Source organism: Triturus cristatus, chromosome 8 (assembly GCF_964204655.1).
Source record: "Triturus cristatus chromosome 8, aTriCri1.1, whole genome shotgun sequence".
In the NCBI taxonomy this organism is placed as follows: Eukaryota; Metazoa; Chordata; class Amphibia; order Caudata; family Salamandridae; genus Triturus; species Triturus cristatus.
The window spans coordinates 1,457,690,172-1,457,708,693 of record NC_140591.1 but is presented as its reverse complement, the minus strand read 5'-3'; the positions used below and the strand labels follow the sequence as shown (position 1 = coordinate 1,457,708,693).

The 18,522-nt window shown below is 46.0% G+C and overlaps 1 protein-coding gene across 2 annotated transcripts in view; it reads left to right on the top strand.

Annotated features, from left to right (window-relative positions):
• The first annotated feature begins 3,758 nt into the window (after positions 1-3,758).
• ACER3 (alkaline ceramidase 3) overlaps positions 3,759-18,522 on the top strand; it is a 252,810-nt gene continuing 238,046 nt past the window's right edge. Inside the window, exon 1 of one of the 2 annotated variants that reach the window (XM_085623262.1) lies at positions 3,759-3,949. In XM_085623262.1, the coding sequence (XP_085479388.1) occupies positions 3,847-3,949 (103 nt within the window). In that variant the 5' untranslated portion in view covers positions 3,759-3,846. Of the gene's footprint in view, positions 3,950-4,180; positions 4,349-18,522 lie in introns of those variants that run through there. The other variant, XM_085623263.1, reaches the window with a different exon arrangement.

The following is an 18,522-nucleotide window of genomic DNA, read 5'->3' as shown; positions in this document are numbered from 1 at the left end:
GCACATTTGTCGATTTTATCCGTGATATTTGCATTTCTCTCCTCTTAATTGTGTTGTGTACTTTCTGTGCTGCTGTATGCAGACGTTTGGCTGGGCGAACAGCACACAAGTCGTGTCTGCGTTGTCCTTTTGCATCTTGTGTGGCACGCGATGCTACCCTTGGGTGAAATACTTTGAATGAGAGAGCATCACTGACACTTCACAGTAGGAAACGGGAAGTATGGTAGAGGATCTAGAGTTGTGACCAGAGCTGTCGACTTTGGAACGGGGCCAGGATCATCCTGGCCCCGTTCCAAAGTCGACAGCTCTGGTCACAACTCTAGATCCTCTACCATACTGCAGGATCTAATTCGGGGAAAAAGTGACCTTGTGTAATGTAACTGATGATCAGATAAAGTGCTCCGATACCTGCGGGTCGAGCTCGCGCCATCTGAACCTGCAAAAACATGTGAATGGGTGCACCTCTGTTTGTTTATTTTTGTGTCGGGTTACGACCATGGCAGCCAGGTTCACAAATGTATTGCTACGGGACAAAACACATTTCCCTATTTTGATTTATAACTTGGTAAGAACTATAGGGAGTACTGGAATACACCAGGCGGTATCCACTTCTGAAATGTGTTAATTGTGATACATTTTAAGATCATTTCATGGCATTATTTTCATTACCATATCTCTGCCTTGTCCTTCGCTCACACACTCGCTCCACCCTACTCTCTTTCCTCTTCTGATTGCACTGTGCCTCATCTGCTGCATACCATCGCTAAACACTCATTGCCCACTCTGCCATTTCTGTTCACAAAGTGCCCCCGTTCATACACTACTACCTCTCTTCCCTGCCCCATCTGTAGACTCAATGCTGTCTCCACTCGCAGCCACTTCTGCTCACACACTGCCCTCACAGCTCCCTGACCCTTTTCCTCACATACTACCCTTTCTCCTGTGCTCCCTTTCGTCTCTGATCAATCACTGCCCTCGCTGGTTCTTGACCGTTTAGTTCACACACTGCCCTGCCCCTCGCTTCATTAGCTCCAGGCTATATTTCAAAATCATTACAACCCGCATGGCGTTTAGATGTGGGAAAAGTATTTTCCATTCATAAATATCACACCATAATTCATAGAACCCGGATTTGTGGGATTTTCCGATAGCAAAGTACACTTAAATGGAATTCATTAAGGGTGACAGTAGTTATAGCCTGGGTTTGGATAATTTTAGCATGATCTACCTACCCCCTACAAATAGATGAATACTCACAAACATGTAGGCTTGTATATATTTAGATTTCTTCAGCCGGTGGGCTTGCAACAAGGAAATGAATTCAATTTTGCTCTAGTTAGAGATATAAGTGACTTTCCTGGGTGGATGGGAATGGGAGACGCTGATCTCTAACGGAGGTGAAAGGTGAAGCGCTTTTCCCTGGGGAGCCATATTCTCCCTATGGAAAAAGAACAATTGTTAAATCTTGAGAAGCTGTCGTATTTCAGGTGTTTTGTGTAGCTCGTGTATTTTTTTGTGTTTCTTCCTGGCAGGAAGCTCATAGAGACTCATACAAACAGCACATACTTTACAAACTGCCCACAGAATAGGCACTTTGTTTGCAGTCTGTGTCTTCAATTTGTACCTATGGCATGCAGAAAGTAATATAATCATGACGGTGGTGCTTTGACATGGGTAAATGCTGGTTTCACTGACGTAACAGTAGAGTGCTTCAAAACAGGGTTATGGTGATTTAACACTACAGAGCTACGTATCATAGTGAGGTAACTAAGGGGGATGCTGCAGGTCAGATACTAGGTGCAGTGACGTACCTGTGGCTGTGTGTGTTACTCTCTAGACAGAAAGAGCACTACGGTGGTCAGGATTTCGTGGACTGGCAGAGCTGCAAGTTTGTCTCGTTACAAAATATTAGCGGTAGCTTGTAAAGCTGGTCAAACCCGACTTTTTTGAGGCGTTTCAGATGAGAGTGAAATGAATTGCGCTTGTTTAATGAGCAGGTCAGAATTTAATCGCTGTATCCAGTTGCTGCATAGCAGTTTTTGATACTGAAAGCTCACCTTCTTCAGCTTCTGCTGGTGGACCACGCGAGCTTTTTTCGGAGCAATGACACGACCTGAGAAAGTAGAACAATTCAATAATCCCTGATCCTGCTTTGCATAAAACTTCTACTCCTCACTCACCAACTGTAACATAAATAAATGGAAATAAGCACATCGTTCTACTTCATTGTTTGTTCTGGCCTCGTCTCCCGGTACTCCGTAAGGGCATCATATAGCACCTTATCGCCACTCCCCACCTTCTCTACCACAACTAATCGCTTCAGGCTTCCAGCACAATCCTCTATACCTCCACCCGATCTCTCTTTTGATTCATCGCCTATTCCGTCACTCTGGTTCCTTGTATACTTAACTGCCAACACTTCCCCACGTCACAGGTAAAAACATTTGTTACTCTAGAGTCTAATAGAGTCGGAAGGCCGTAGGGGAAGACTGTGGACTTTTCTTCAAGTTCCTGACGCTCCTGCGGAACGAGCCTGGCAACCATTACACTGCTGTGCAACTTCTTCTACTCTTAGAGCTGAGATTTCCATGAGTCTTATAGTCTGAATTCAGCATCTGAGCATAATAGGACAGAATGTATGAAGCTCTGTGGTAATACTGAATAAGCAGCTACCTATGTTATGCCATCTATTAATGTAATAACTGCACTTTCACAATTGCTTTATTAACCTTCCTGCTTTCTCAAATTTGCTTGAAAATGCACGATTTTTCTTCTTTTTTTTCAAAATTTTCTTGGGGGGGTAATCCCCCCAAACCCCCCTTTTGGGGTTCGGGCAAGCTCGCTGCGCTCGCTCGCTACGGTGCTGTATGCTAATTCGTTTGCGCCCCACCACTTTAAAATCTCACCCACCGCCTCTGTTGGAGGGGTGTAGTGACGGAGCCACCCGGCCCGTTTACACACGCCATCCACGCACCCACGCATCCTGAGGGCGCGCGCGCCCGAGGGCATAAATAAAGGGGCGCAAGACCGCTTGGGGTCTTTGGCCCAGAATATAACCAAGTGCCCGACTGTCATTTCAACGGTGTATTCCCCCCAAGCCCGTGGCCTACTGGCTACCGCGGTATCCTGACAGGCGGATACCACACTGCTTGTAGTTATATTAGCTCCAAATAAATAACAGGTAAGGACATTATGTGGGAAGATTGTCAACCAACTATAAAAATAAAAAAATCGATTTGCAATATTCGGTTGTAATTCACCGCACAGCATCCAGATCATTTGAGAAGAATACCTACCAAACGGTGAACAAAAGTCAAAAATTACAACTATCTGGCAAAATAACGGCACTTTTCTACAGGGAACACAAAATAGGATTAGCAATTTATATAAATAAATATTAAACAGAGTCTCTCTTTCGCATAGTCCTTAAGTGACTCACTCGTCAGACCTTATCCTCAGTTTGATCTACTTTTCTATGCTCGGAGCTAAGCAAGTTTCCGTGGATGACTTTCCAAATATTCGTTGATTTCAATTAACGTCAGCAACTAAACAGAACTGTGGAAAGCCAGAATATGACAAAGCAGCAGAAACAGAAATAACTAACTCCCAATTCTACTTTTATTACAGGGCATGACTGGAGAAAACAGCATGACCGGCCCCTCCCTCTGGCTTGTGGCGTTGCCATGGCGTATAGACAATCCCGTGAAAAAGCCTGGCCTCCCTTGTCCCCTCCCCACTCTTTCTTTCTCCTCCCAGGCCCGCCTCCCCTTCGCCGCCAGGCACCGGGTGCCTCCATAAGGCGGAGTCTCGTTGTCCGTCCACTCAGCTCTCCCTCCCACTTCCACCATGGCTCCCGCAGCGGACAGGCCCGGCTACTGGGGCCCGCCAACCTCCACCCTGGAGTGGTGCGAGGAGAACTATGCCGTCTCCTTCTACGTCGCAGAATTCTGTGAGTTTTATTCTGTGACGCACTATTTTATGTACCGTATCCCGTCACCTTTTCTTCCGCAGCCGCACACCCTATGAAAAGCGTCCGCCCCATCATCAAGCCTCAGCTACATCATCACATGTGTGTACATTTGGCGAATGCATCTCTCCATCACCTTCAGATAACCCCTTCTTCCGGGATGATACCCTTCCCGTCCTCCAGTGGGAGGAGACGGACTGGTGGGATGGATGTAGTTCAGACTCAGCCTGTTTTGGAGTCAGGAAGCCGGTAGCTATCAGGCGTTGTCAGTCCAGTGCCTGACTTCTTCTTCCTGGTTGTATAGGAGAAGTACAGCCCACTAATTGGTGCGGCAGTCTGGCTCACCACGGTCATGCATTATCTTTAGAAGCGTTGGAGCAGGTGAAAACTAAACTTATGTTTATAAATTCCTGGGTGGCCTCTTGGCTTGCCTTTTCGGGGTTCACGCTAGATATGCTTTTTAATTATTATTTTTGTGTACGAGACGACGGCCAGTTCATGTTTAGTAATGTACAAAATAAAACTCTTGTGGCTTAGGAGCAATCCTGCCTTGTGAGAACTGAACGCAAACGTCGAGATTTCTGATTTGCCATTGTGGAACCTTTGTTCCCTCTTTTACCTCATAGGTTGCACCCACGTCACAGTTGCTTTTGTTATTTTTAAAAAATTTGAAATATAAGTACTTACGTTTTCACGGCGAGTCATGTAGTTAATAAAAAACAACCCCTCTAAGTTGACATGCTGGTCGAATCAATGATTTTTTGATATGCGTCAATGATGTGTAGTATTAAAGAAAATTAGCAATTCTTCTACTGCTGACGAGAGTTGGGTACTTCAAATGAAGGTTAGTTTAGTGGGATATGTGTGTTGGATAGTTTTGTATTCTTGAGCAATCTTCCTAGAGCAAACTTTTGGGCGGGGAATACATCATTCAGTAGAATGGTCAAACAGGTTTGCTAAAGCCTGACTCCACATGTTTCCCTGCTGTCACTGTGAATACTTAAAGGCATTTGGCTGAATCTAGCGCGCTGTGGGGACCGGACCTGACCTGCAGGATATAGAAACAGGTGTGAGGAGTAACTGCTCTCTACTCTTGCAGTGCAGTTGGTTCATCGTGATGTCCTCGTGAGGACCGCAGCAAATCAATGCTGTCAATATTGTGTGCAATGCTCCACCTGCTCCTGGTTCAACTTTTGGGAAGCTAGACTGAATATAAATATATATATCTCCATTCTGAAGGGCTGCCAATATTCTCTACATATTTCCATATCCTGCTGTCAAGCCCTTCTTCTACAATAGTTATTTCTGAAGGTTATTCCTCATTTGCATGGAAGATCAGTTGTGCTATATTTTTTTGTGGTGAATCTTGATGTTTACCCTACTGCAGGAATGCACCATTAAGGAAATGTTTGTGTCCCTACCTTTGTCTTCTACACTAGTGTTCTGCACTCGGGTCCCCAGAACTTGTATACCCTGCACCCTAGTTTGTGTCCCTAAGGTCCCAGGAGCCTTGCTGCTAGTGTACACCTCTTGTACATCTGTGACTGTTCTGCCGGGTGGTGGCACTTGCGACACACTGACCACTCTTGTCTCTCTGCACCATGATAACAGGTTCTTTTGTTCTAGGCTTTCAAGTAGGTGTCTAGGCCCCTTACGAGCTTTACGTTTTCTATGGGCTTATAACGCCCTTAGATTTCTTTTATGTTATTTTAGCAGGGAAGAGGTCAGAAATACTGCTGCAGTGGGACAGATATCTGCTCCCTTGTGTGCTCCATTCACACATGCTGGGGGAAAAAAGGGTGCAGAAGTGTTTTTCCCTGGCACATGGGTATGGCTGGGGTACATCCAATGAAGTGCTATCCAAGGCCCTGCCTTTTTTTGTAGGGGAAGGGAAGCAGGTTGCGTGAAGGGCTTTTTTGTTTTCCCATCACCTATGCCAGATACTGAATCCTGTGTTTCAAAATGATCATTATTATTATAAACAACTTGGAAGATAATATGCAGATTAAAGCACATGTTAGCTAAGTCTCTATCATATTTCATCATGCGTCCCTAACCTGTTTATCTGTTCCCTACCCACAGTATTTGGCTATTGAGATCCATCTAATTTATATCCTTGTATTGGTTTACGATGTCTGAATTATGATGAGGCATTTATATTTTACCTGCATACCTTCTGCTGTCATTGGTGTTATTAGATGAACCCCCCCCTTCAACTTTATTCTCAACAGCTCCATGTGTCCAACCCATCTCCTGCACCTGTAATTTATATACCTATATCACCACGATGTCTTACAAAAGGAGGAGGTGGTCATTCATACTCTTCTCCTAACTTGCTTCAAAAATAGGCAAACAGTGTCCCTTTGCCGAAACATGCTGCTTACTAAGCATGGCCAAGAGAAAGCTTCCCTTCTCTGTCTTGTTAATTTGAACAGTGTAAAAAAAACATCGAGTTTCTAAACTCAAAAACATGGCAATCAAGCACACATTTATCTGCATTTGCTAGTTCATCAGTCTGTTTTTCCAGGCCATTACACCCTTTTACACGCATTGTCTAATGTTAAATTCAGCCATATTCACATGTACTCAGATCTGTCTTATATGTAACATGCATTATTATCACAAGAAAGCCCTGCCACACGCCATACTTTAATTTTTCACCCCAAAAAAATGCAATAGGCATCAAAGGTTTAAAAGTAAACAAAAACCTGAAAATACAGATGTCTAAATGTTGTGCGCATGTATGTGGAAATAAAAATATAAAAATGAGTCGAGTGGCCGTACCTCTTCGCTGTGTTGACCAAGCTAGGGTTTGGCCCTGAATTCATGAGCTGGAAATACAACTCTCCCGGAAGCCTCCCCCCTGGAGGATAGATTGCTAGACGGACATCTCCTGGAGAAGACCATCTCTCTTATTTATAGAAAGTTGATGAATAACATGGTAGACCCACTACAAGCCCTCAGGGAGAAATGGGTTGGTGATGGCTTAGAACTCACTCGATGACGAGGACTGGCAAGGGGCAGTTTTCTCCCCGCGGGAGGTTGCTATCCAGGCCAGGTTGAAGTTGGTGCAGCTCAAAATATTGCATAGGATCTACATCACAAGGCCTTGCCTGGTACGTATGGGTAAGGTGGAGAGTGTAGAAGAGGGTGTGGGGAAACAGGGACGTTCATTCACATTTTGTGAAACTGCCCACTTATACAATCATACTGGCAAGACATACACCGCACACTCCGGGAAGTCCTGAATGTGGACATACAACCTGAGGCTCGAAGGTGTATACTAAATATTTGGGAGCCTACAGATCTCAACACATACGCTACACAGTGGGCAACCCTAGCGTACATGATTGCGAAAAGAAACATCGCACAGCAATGGGGAGCAAGCCAGCCGCCCAAATTGAGAAAGTGGGAAGAAGACCTAGACTGGTGCATGTTTAGGGAAAAGTCTGTCTATGTGGCCAGAGGGTGCCCTGGGAAGTGGAGCAGGGTGTGGGGAGCGTGGCATCAGTACAGAGGAGATGTCTGTGCTCCGCCTTCTCACCGGACCAATGCTGAAACTCTTGAAACCCCTTGATTTCGCCAATGCAATATATGTGATCTGTTTTGTGATGTTGATGATTGGACTTATGAAATTTGTTTTGCATATGAATGCAATTTCATTCGAGTTTTCTATGGAATTCATTCTCTTTCCTTTTGTAACAATTTTAATTAATTGAATCAAATAAATTATTTATTTTACTTACAAAAAGCGACGGGTGGAAATACTGAGCAAGCATGAGAAAAGTGGTCACAGGAATGCCAATAACCGTTAGTTGACTCATTCACTATTTAAGCAAGCAAGGTTTCACTATCTGCACAAAACATATTTCACAACGAAAAGCTCTTACGGGGTTTACCCACTTACGACATCAGCTAGTCATGGCTGCGGTGCGATAGAGGCAGATTTTCTTCATATGCCTTAGATATGTCCTTGGGTAGTGGAATTCGAAGACAAAGTGGTGGTGAGCCTGTGGACATTGACTAGTACGTTTTTTTTAAAACCTTTTTTTATTATCATTTTTACAACAAACCATCACAGTTCATCTCCTTACATTTATGTTATCGACAGTAGTTGTGCTTTCCAGTTGTGAGATGTGTATCCTGCACTCAGAAGGGGTATCTGTCGCTACGGTCCATATATCTTCTTTGTACTGTGATGGCAACCGGGGACAATAAAACTGGGGATACATTGAAGAAGGGAGCCTGGGTGTGAGCCATGGGTATGGCATCCGGGTCAGTGCAGCAGTTGTGTGCAGATGTCAGGACTTCATTCGTAGGCAGGCGCCAGGACATCCAGGCTAGTGGCCGCAGGTCGTGTAGTGCACCGAGGGGTTATTGTGCCTCACTCATTGGTTGGGGAGGTGGGGGCTGTGTTAGGTGTGCTCCCATTCGGGTTACATGCTTCCAGTTCCGTAGTGGTACGTTGCGATGCCCTAGAAGCGGTACGCGACTGTAAGTGTTGGAACTGGTGGGACAATATGGCCCATTCCATAGATATGGGATGCTTCCGCAGTCCTTTCACCTCCTCCTCCCGAAGTCTCTCCTCTTCTGCTGCCGCCCATTTTTTTTACCGCTCCCATCCATGCCTCCAGCGGAGGTCTCGATGGGGCTCGCCAGTTCATGGCGATGCTTCTTTTCGCTAGTAGCGTTGCTAGGGTTGCGAAGCGGATAGGCACCCTCAGTGATTTTGGTCTACGGAATATTCCGAGAGCGACCGCCTCCCAGGTGTGAATGTCTGTAAGTTCTTTAAGTGTCACGAGGACTACTGACCAGAACTGCCGCAGGGTGGGACAGCTCCAGAACATGTGGTGAAAGTGTGCATCTGCCGAGCGACATCTGGGGCAGAGAAATCGGGTGTCCGGATAGAACCGCTGCAGGCGCGCTGGCGTTAGATACGCTCTATGTAAGACATCAAACTGTATATTTTTATAGCGTGCGTTCTGCGATACTTTTTTAGGGAACTCTAGGGCCCTCTCCCACTCTCGGTCGTGCAACTGACGTTCAAGTTCGTCCTCCCATGTGGCTCGGAGAGCGAGCAGTGGTTCATTCATAAGCTCTCTGATGGATTTATAGATCCAAGTAACTAAGTGCCGACCTGTACCCATATGTAAGATGGTGTGAATGACCGGGCGGGTCTTGGGCTCTCCTGTGGAAAGGTCCGCGTGTGGCCGAAAGTGTTCAAGGAGCTGTCGGTGGGTTAAAAAACGGTCCCGCGGATAAACCATAATCCTCCGCGATCTGAACATAAGGTCTGAGCTGCCCCTCCGCGAACAGTGCCTCTGCTTCTGTTATATCGCAGTCCGACTACGCACGGAGCATGGCTGCCGTAAAGTACATCTCCCTCTTGGGCCAGCCGACCAGCGGCAGCCGTGGGGAGTAATGTGGTGTCCCCGCCGACATGCGATGGATTCTTTGCATACATTGGCGGGCCACCGACACCTGTAACGGATATGTCCATCGAGGTTTAGTACCTGGGAGCAGTAGACGACAGAGCTCCGGGGTAGGGACCCAGCCCTGGGACGTATGTATTCCTACACGCCGTCCAGTACGACAGCCACTGTAACTGCGCCGCCAAAAAGTACGATTCGCAGGAGGGGGCGTCTAGGCCCCCTTGTGTGGTGGGTAATTGCAGCTTGGTGAGGGCTACCCGGTGTCTGTGCGTGCCCCAGATGAGTGAGCGGAGGAGCGAGTCCAGGTATCGAAAAAAGGCCCTGGGTGGGATCACCGGCAAATTCGTGAAGTAGTACAGTAGACGGGGGACAGCGATCATCTTTGCTATGGCCACCCGACCTATTGGGGCCAACGGGAGATTCTTCCAAAATCCCACCGCCGATCGAATGCCAGCCAGCGCTTTGGTATGGTTGCCCTCGTATATGTCCGTGGGGGAGTGGTATGGGCAGATGCCGAGATATCGGGGGGGCGTGTGTGCTCCATGAGAGGTGCTGCGTACCTATTCGCACCTCCAGCGGCCCGAGGTTTGTGTGTAGTGGGTATAGGGTAGATGTGTCCCAGTTTACTTTAGGACCGGACGCCTCCGCGAACTCCGTTGGGGTTGTTCATATGGGTGTGAGGTCCGTGGTGATATCACGGATATATATTAGGAGGTCGTCCGCGTACATAGAGACGCTATGGACGGTGTCCGCTATGGGGATGCCCCAATCGGTTCCCACCTCACGCAGTCGGATTGCCAGTGGTTCTACCGCTAGGGCGAAGAGCAGGGGCGATAGTGGGCACCCTTGTCTCGTCCCCCTCTCCACCTTGATTGATGAGGAGATGTAGCAGCCCAGTCGAATGCGGGATGTGAGCCCGGTGTAGAGAAGCCTTGTATACGCGAGGAGGGTTGGGCCTATCCCCACTCGCTGCAACACAGCGAAAAGGTATGGCCAAGTAAGAGTATCAAAGACCTTTTCGAGGTCTAAGATTAAGCAGACCGCGTTAGGGTGTGTATTTTCCACTTGATCCTGAATATGGAACAAGCGCCGTATGATTTGTGACGTATTTTTGCCGGGCACAAACCCGCATTGATCCGGATGGATTAAGGGTCGCAGAATTTGTTCGTACCTCTCCGCTAGAATTTTTCCCAGCATTTTGCAGTCGGTCGAGAGGAGCGTGATTGGACGGTAAGAGGAGAACTGCTGCGGGTCTCGGTGCGGTTTAAGGAACGTCACTATGACCGACTCACGGAGGGAGCTGGGCAGTCATCCCCCCCCCTCTAGAGCAACCGCCAGCATCTCAGTTAGGCGAGGAACTAGCAGGGGGGAGAAGGTGCTGTAATACTCGAGAGGTAGACCGTCCAGGCCCGGCGCCTTATTGCGCGCCAGCGCACGAATCGCATGGGTGACGTCAGTCGGTGTTATTGTGGCGTCTAGGGTGTTTTTCTCTGTATCTGAGATGTGCAGGATGGATAGGGGGCCCAGAAAGAGGTTGATCGCCTCCTGCCCGAGCTGTGACAGGGCGCAGTAAATTATAGTATAATACTGCTGGAATGCAGTTAGGATGTCCATTTGGGACCGCACTAGATCACCGGAAGGGTCTATTATTTCGGGGATGGGTTTTATTTCCATGTCCTGTCTTGCTAGCCAAGCTAGGAGTGAACCCGTTTTATCTCTTTCTTTATGCATTCGCAAGGCATAGGCTCTAAAGTTGTATTTGCGTAGGTCTGCCATGGCCGCAGCGTGTTGTTTTGGCTGCCGCTACTTGTGCTGCAGTGGCAGCACTGGCATCTTCCTGTCGAATGAGGGTGGCTAACTTCAGTTCCGTGGTGGTGAGTGTGCGTCGCGCTCCCATTATTTGCTTAATGCATGCTCCCCGAGCTACTATCTTAAATGCGTCCCATTCAACCAATTTGGAGGATGCCGTACCCGAGTTCTTAGAAAAGTAGTCCTGTATGTCTTGCTCGTGGTCGTGTTTGAACACTTGGTCCGTCAGACAGTCACGTGGGAGGCGCCAAGTGGGCACCGGAGGGTGTGGGGGCCTCCATTGGATGCGTAGGATGTGCGCATTGTGATCTAAAATCACGCGGCCTAGATAATCTATGTGTTGTATTTGAGGAATCAGTGATGGGGAGTACAAATATCTGTCCAGACGGACCCTTAGGTTATGTGGTATGGAATGAAATGAGTAGAGACGTGTCTGAGGGTGGTGTGCTCTCCAAGCGTCTATTAGCGCCCAGTGTGTGACCCACCTTAGAAAGTGCTCGGTCTGTTTCGGTGCAGGTCAATGTGGCGGTGGTGGATGGGATCTGTCCAGTGTGATGTTGAGCGCACAGTTGTAGTCTCCCCCTAAGATCCATGGGATAGTCGTGAATTGAGCTAACAACCCAGTAAGGGATTCCCAAAACTTGTCTTGGTCGATATTTGGGGCATAGATGCTACCCAAGAGAATGGGCTGCCCATCCAAGAGTCCCTCTAACAGTACAAATCGTCCCTCTTTGTCCACCACTCTTCGGAGCTTATGGAATGGGGTGCCCGGTCGGACCCAGACTAACGCGCCTCGTGCGTAAGCGGAGTATGACGTGGTGCATATGGTGCCTCGCCATCTGGCCCGTAGTTTTTTAATCTCTGGTGTTATGAGATGGGTCTCTTGGAGGAACGCTATTTGTGAGTGGTGACGCTTGAGGTAGGAGTAGACCGCGTTCCGTTTGCGTGGCGTGTGGAGGCCCCTTGTGTTCAAAGTCAGTACGCTAATGTCAGTGTTCTGCATTTGGGTATGTGGTGAGTGGTACCTGCGTCCTTGGGTGCGGTGAGGAGTGGCTGTGCTATAAGTTCTGGCTGTGTCCTGGCCCTGCACCCGTCAGATATGGAGGTTGGCGGCATCCGCCCAAGGATGGCAGCTAGCTTGTCTCTGGCATTCCCTGGGCGGGGTAAAGGGTGAGAATTAACCGGGTCGGTGGAACCAGAAACTGGGGTGGGAAACTGTCCCGATACCTGAGACCTATCGGCGAGGCCGATACGTCCAAACTGACTCTCATAGAACTAGAGAGTGAACAATGGATGCATGGGGGTGGCAGCTCGTGCCTGCGGGGCAGAGTCTTGATAGGGCATTAGTAGGATCAATGTTCGTCGTCCGGTTAATGAACCCACAAAAGTGTGGCGATGCAGTTCGTGGGTGTGGCGTATCGGGGTGCGGGAGTGCGTGTCCGCCAATCTTACCAAATGCTTCTGCTCGTCAGCTCGTGTATCCTCAGTGCAGAGTGTCGGCAGTTTGTGGGGTGACCCGGGGCATGGTGACAGAGGCGGTTTTTGATTGGGTCTCGTCACTATCATCTTCTCCTTCTGACGAGAAAAGATGGGGGGGCACCGTCTAAGTCTTCTCCCTGCGAGGAAGTCCCGAGGTCCGTCACCACCTGGACGGCCTTGCGTCGCTCCTGTATGATTTGCTCCAGGTCCGGGGAGTCCAGGACACGACGTTCCGTTAACTCTCTCCTGCCCTGCAGTCTCCGGGTTTGTGAAGGCTGCCGGCCGCGTCGCCTGGCGCGTGGAACTCTGTTCGTCCGCTCCCGAGTGGCCCCTGCTGTGGAGCTCTGCGCGCAGTGGTTGTCTGCCCAGTCACATGCGTCTTCAGCCGTGGAGAAGTGGGTGGTGCCATCATGGATAACTTTCAGACGGGCCGGGAATAATAATGAGTATTGTATGTTGCTAGCTCGCAGTCGGCGTTTCACCTCCAGGAACGATGATCTTCCTAATGCTGTGATGTGAGGAAGCAAATATGAATGATGGTTGAACAGACCAATGGGCAAAGAGGGGTAATTGAAATCCCCTGTATGTTTGAATATTTATGTATCTTTATAATCACTTTTTTTTAAATATGATGCTGGCGAGGCATGACCTAATAAAACAGATTTATAATTACAGCCTATTAGGAAATTATTGCAATGAGACAGTGCTCTAAAAGGTAACAGCACTTTCTGGAGCTGAGATGCAATCCCAAATTTTACTCTACATCGTTTGATGATAGGCCTTAATATTGTATTTGAAAGTAGAATCTGTGTATAATGTTATCCTGTTGATAAGAATTTGGGTGTTTTCAGCAGATATTGTATAGGTTTTAGTTGGTGTGCTTCTTTTGACAGTGGAAGACTAGTGTCAAATGGGGGGTAGGAGGTGACATATGTCAGAACTGTGATCTAACAAATCTTTGTTCAAAATGCTTCATAATCAGTATCTTGAAGGGACTAGGTCAGTGGACCTGAGCCAGTTCTGTGATGCTTGTGCAAGCCCAACAAACTAATCACTCAAAAGGGAACTTGAAAACTCAGAGTGCAACGGTGAAAGGGATGGCAGTCTAATCGCTGGTATGTCTTATATTATGTACCCTCCGGGCTCTGATTATCTGTCTGAATTCCGTGTAGTTCAGGGTGCTGAGGGGTACTTGGAAAGAGCATGGCACCTCACATTTGTTGCTCAAAAGTGCTTTCAGGACCCTCATCTCAGAACTAACAATTTGCATTCAGGATTTCTGGTGGAAATTTTTGCGGCCATGGGCACCAATCACAATGTGCGACTCCCACCGTGATCAAGGACACACTAGTTAGGGTGACTCTGAAATAGTCTTGCAACAGTGGAGAACTGTAAGTTCCAGAGAATGGCTCTAACCGGTTAACTAAAGCAAAGCCATACCCACATAATGAGGAACACCCCAGGGATCGTTGCTGAAATGGGGACATTGTTGTGGTAGGAAAAAGGTACTAAATGTATGTATGCTGAGTTACGTAGTACAGTTGCATATTAAACAGTTTGCAAAAATGATCCAAATAAATAGTTAAGAACAAACAAGACTGAATTCATAATAATTTCTTATTTAATTTGCTCCCATAGGTTTCAATTTATTTTCTGCAGTGTTCAGATATTTTACCAAGTGGGCACTTGGCATGATGTTGGTTCCTTGCATGTACACCACTGCAGCAATCCTGCATAAGTGGATGTCCAATATGTTGAAGAGTCCTTAACCAACAGTTTCTGTCATTTAACTGGTGATAACCATCCAGGCATGGGCATGCTTTGCTAATTTTCTGCAATCTTCCAAGAGGGAAACTGCTCACATGTGTTTGTGAGGTGTTTAATAAAGATCGCTCAGCTCACTGGAATGTCCCAATGACTCCTTATTTACAAGGCTGACAGAGATTTTTAAAACATTTGCGTGCCTGGACTTTATCGCCTGAGTTCATAATTCCCTGCTGAAGCAGTCCGGTTTAGCTTGGCAGAGTTTAAAGCACATCCTCAGGAAAGCTCCTTGCCGGGCAGTTGTTTTTGTCAAATCCGAATTCTAGTCCGATTTGAGATTGGAGATTATGTTATTTTGGTAGTTTGTGTCTCTTCGCCCTGTGCCTCTTAGCCACATGCGATGGTTGGGATTAATTTTGCTTGGATGACTTTTACGATTGGAGTCACGAATGGGCTCTGGCATTGTTTCGACAGGCACAGAATATGTGAAGTGCAGTGGCTCTGTTTTTGATACATTGTTGGTGAGGAAGAAATGAACCGCAATGGTCAATGAGAGTACCTAAGTATTTGTATTCAGTTTCCATCTTAAATTGGATACCCACTTTCAAAACAAATGGCAGTAGTGATCCTTTCAACTACACTGGTCAATATCCCCAAATTTTCATATATATTATGCCTACTTCTAGAGTTTCGACAGCACACAAAACTCCATATACATCGGGAATTCTTTTTAGTAGGAAGGCAACATTTTATTTGCTTGTTTCTTTCATAGGTCCAAGATTCTGTTGTGTGTGTATATAGGTGTAATCATTCTAGATCCAAATATTCAAATGTAAAGTCTTTCCTTTTGTTGTAATTATTCTCCAGGCATTGGTATTTTTTTCACAATGTTATTTATCGCAAACCAGTTTTCAATAATTTTTTTGTCAGACCCAGCCAACACTTATAGGGACTTCATATGGGCAAATAATTCTATTTCATTTCCGTGGTGTCATTCTTTTAGACTTCATGATTTTCAGTCTGTTTAAACGACATTAACCCCTTCAGTGCCACGCCCTTTCCCCCTCCTGTGCCGGGCGTTGCACTAGTGGGTGGGGTTCATGACGAGATAGTCTCGTCATGGGCACAGCGCAACCGTGCTCCATGACGAGACTATCTCGTCATGGGCACTGAAGAGGTTAAGCAAATCTCGTGTTGTTCGGGAACAGCGAACCCCCGCATCTCCTTCGAAGGCCTGCCAAAAATGATATAAAACTGGTTTACAATAACGACAATATTTTGAAAAAAATACCAATGCTTGGAGAACAATTTACAACAAAAGGAAAGACTTTACATTTGAATATTTGTATCTAGGGTGATAACCGCTATATACAACAGAATCTTGGATATATGAAAGAAACAAACAGATAAAATGTTGCCTTCCTGCTAAAAAGTATTGTTAATTTGATTACCTTTCAGGTACCAAACGTGTTTGGGGTTTTTGGTTTTTAAATTTTGTTTCCCTTAATCACGATTTTGGTTCTCTTGAGGTTTACTTCTGGATTGCTAAATTGTGCATAGCTGTGAAGTATCAGACAGGCGCTACAGGCCAATTCTTGGATTCTTCTTTGCCTCCGTAAGAGAACATAGTCTTTGTAAAAGAGGTTGGTGGTGGGGTGGTCCCGATCTTTTGGGGATGAGCAATATTAGTCATCTTTGCTAATATCAACTGAATACCCTTTGTAATTGTGTTAAGTTACCACATTACTGTATAACTACAAACCTTCACCTTATGACATGGAACTTTACTTTAAGCTTGTCAACTTCTGCAGGTCTTCTGATAACATGATCAATACTCATGTACACTAGCAAAAGGCTCCAACATTGAGTAATCCCATTCACTTCAAATCATTGGGTTCTTAATCGAGTTGTTGTTTACATAAGTTAAGACCTATCCAGAGAAAAGTTCTAGCCACTTAGCTTCCTCATACCTTTCCAGTTCCATGCCTCAAGTCTCAACCATCCTATTGTGTCCATAGTTAAAGAGGGACTAAGCACTATTCAGCAATATTATTCCATCTGTTTTTGAAGCTCTGCTTTTACTCCCATTTCCACCTTCCCCTTACGTGTGACTTACTTCCCAATCATAGGTAATCTCGTTGGTGAAATCACTCCGCTCCCCATGTAAAGGGACAAATGCTCCCTGCATGCAGATTCCCTTAATATTTCTCTATGGATAGGCAAGTCTGAAATTACCTTTGTGACCTGAGCCATCACCTGTATCCTACAGTGAGCACAGTTCACTGAGGGCTCGGTCTTGCTCAGGTCTTCACTAGCGAAAATAACCTTTACTCTTTGAAATGAAAATACAGCAGTCCATAATAAACACAGGGATCCTGACTCTTAACTCCTTAACTGTGAAGAACGAGACTATGTAGAGCGAGATGTTGTTGTCCTTCCTATTCTCTGTGGAATTCAGAGTATGTGAATATCTCCTCCTCTACATTCAGGGAGAAAATCCTTCTGGGTGCATGCGCTAGAAGGATTTTCTTTGGAAAAAGTCAAATTGGGACGCAAGGGGAGAGCTTTCCTCATGTCCAGAGTTTTATATATTTTTGTGTTGTGTGATGAGCAATGCGCACAGCATGTGGACACCACACAATTAAAAGTGAAAGCAGTTGGCCCCATTTGTCTTTTTTATGGTGTGTGGAGTTGCCCACCCAGACATCTGTCCTGTTCCTACCTCTTAAAGTCTTTTCAGTCTTTCTGAGCTCCCCCCTTATCATAGCACATACCCATTGCAAGCTACAGGACATTTGGATTCTTTTGGATATATTTTTGCCATATTAGGCCAATAGAAAGGGAGTAAATTCCATTTATCTCTAACTTGACATGTTGAAAGTTGCACTATTTCTCCTCACCCAGCAAACTCTTCAACCCAGGGAATTTCTGAAACCTACATGCCCAGGGGAATTCAAGGTGGAATTAATTTTATTTAATCTCAGGACATTTTCGTACTCAGAATGACAATAATAGGGCAAAGTGTAGGTCAAAAAAGTCTATTTTGCCCATGTTTGTATGACACAAAACCCAGACGCATCAAGTCAGTGGCTAAAGTCTTACTACCCTGCATTCCTACATGTCTTCTGATTGAAACACTGCCTTCCATGTGTGGGTGGACCTAACACGTCACTGTAACAGACCTAAACTGTAACCATGTGAAGATGTCATTGACCACAACCTGTTCAAGTTTTTACATGTTCCTGTCATGGGCGATAGGCCCAGCCACACCTTTAGGGTACCATGTTTATCAGAGAAAGTGTGGGACCGCTGGGTGGTATGAAATGTTTGGATCCCTGCAGATTCTGGAACTTTACTTCACAGAAATGTGAGGGAAATGTGTGATTTTAGTCAAAGTTTGAGTTGTGCAAGGCATTCTTGGTTTAAAAAAAAAAAAAAAAAGTAGTAAGAGCTGCAGAAATCACACAACCCTGGAGTGGGTGTTTTAATTTTCAGAATTGTCCGAGATTGATAGGTTTCCTTGATGGTGACTGTGCCTAGGCCAAAATACATCAGCTACCCACATTTCCAGAGTGGGACAATTTTCATGGTGAAATGGAAAAACATCAAAAGTTAAGTAGGTAACCGTGAGATCCGTAGTTTTCAGCCTTTCACATGTGTAGACTGCCAACTGTTTGGAATGCATAAACATTTTCCAGGTTATTCAGGGGAACCGGTGGCAGTCTCCGCTTTCCAGGTGTAATCCTGAAAAGTCTTTGTGAATTCCTTTTCAGCATGTAAAAAAAAAATACATGTAATGAATGTGTGAAAGGAAACTGATTGAGTGAACTTTTTCCTTTAGCCCCACCCCCAATGTAGGAATCAATTTCTTTTATGGAGAAACCTCTTTTCCAAAACCCCAGCACATTTTGAGTGATTTTACATTTACCTTTCCGCGCTGGAATGGGATTCTGTCCTTTTCAGGAGTAAATCTCAGACCATTTGTAAAGTAATGTCCGGAGTGGTGGGTGGATGACACTGGAGTTCTCGTTCTTTGGAGACATTAGCCAATTTTATGTTTGGCACATACTT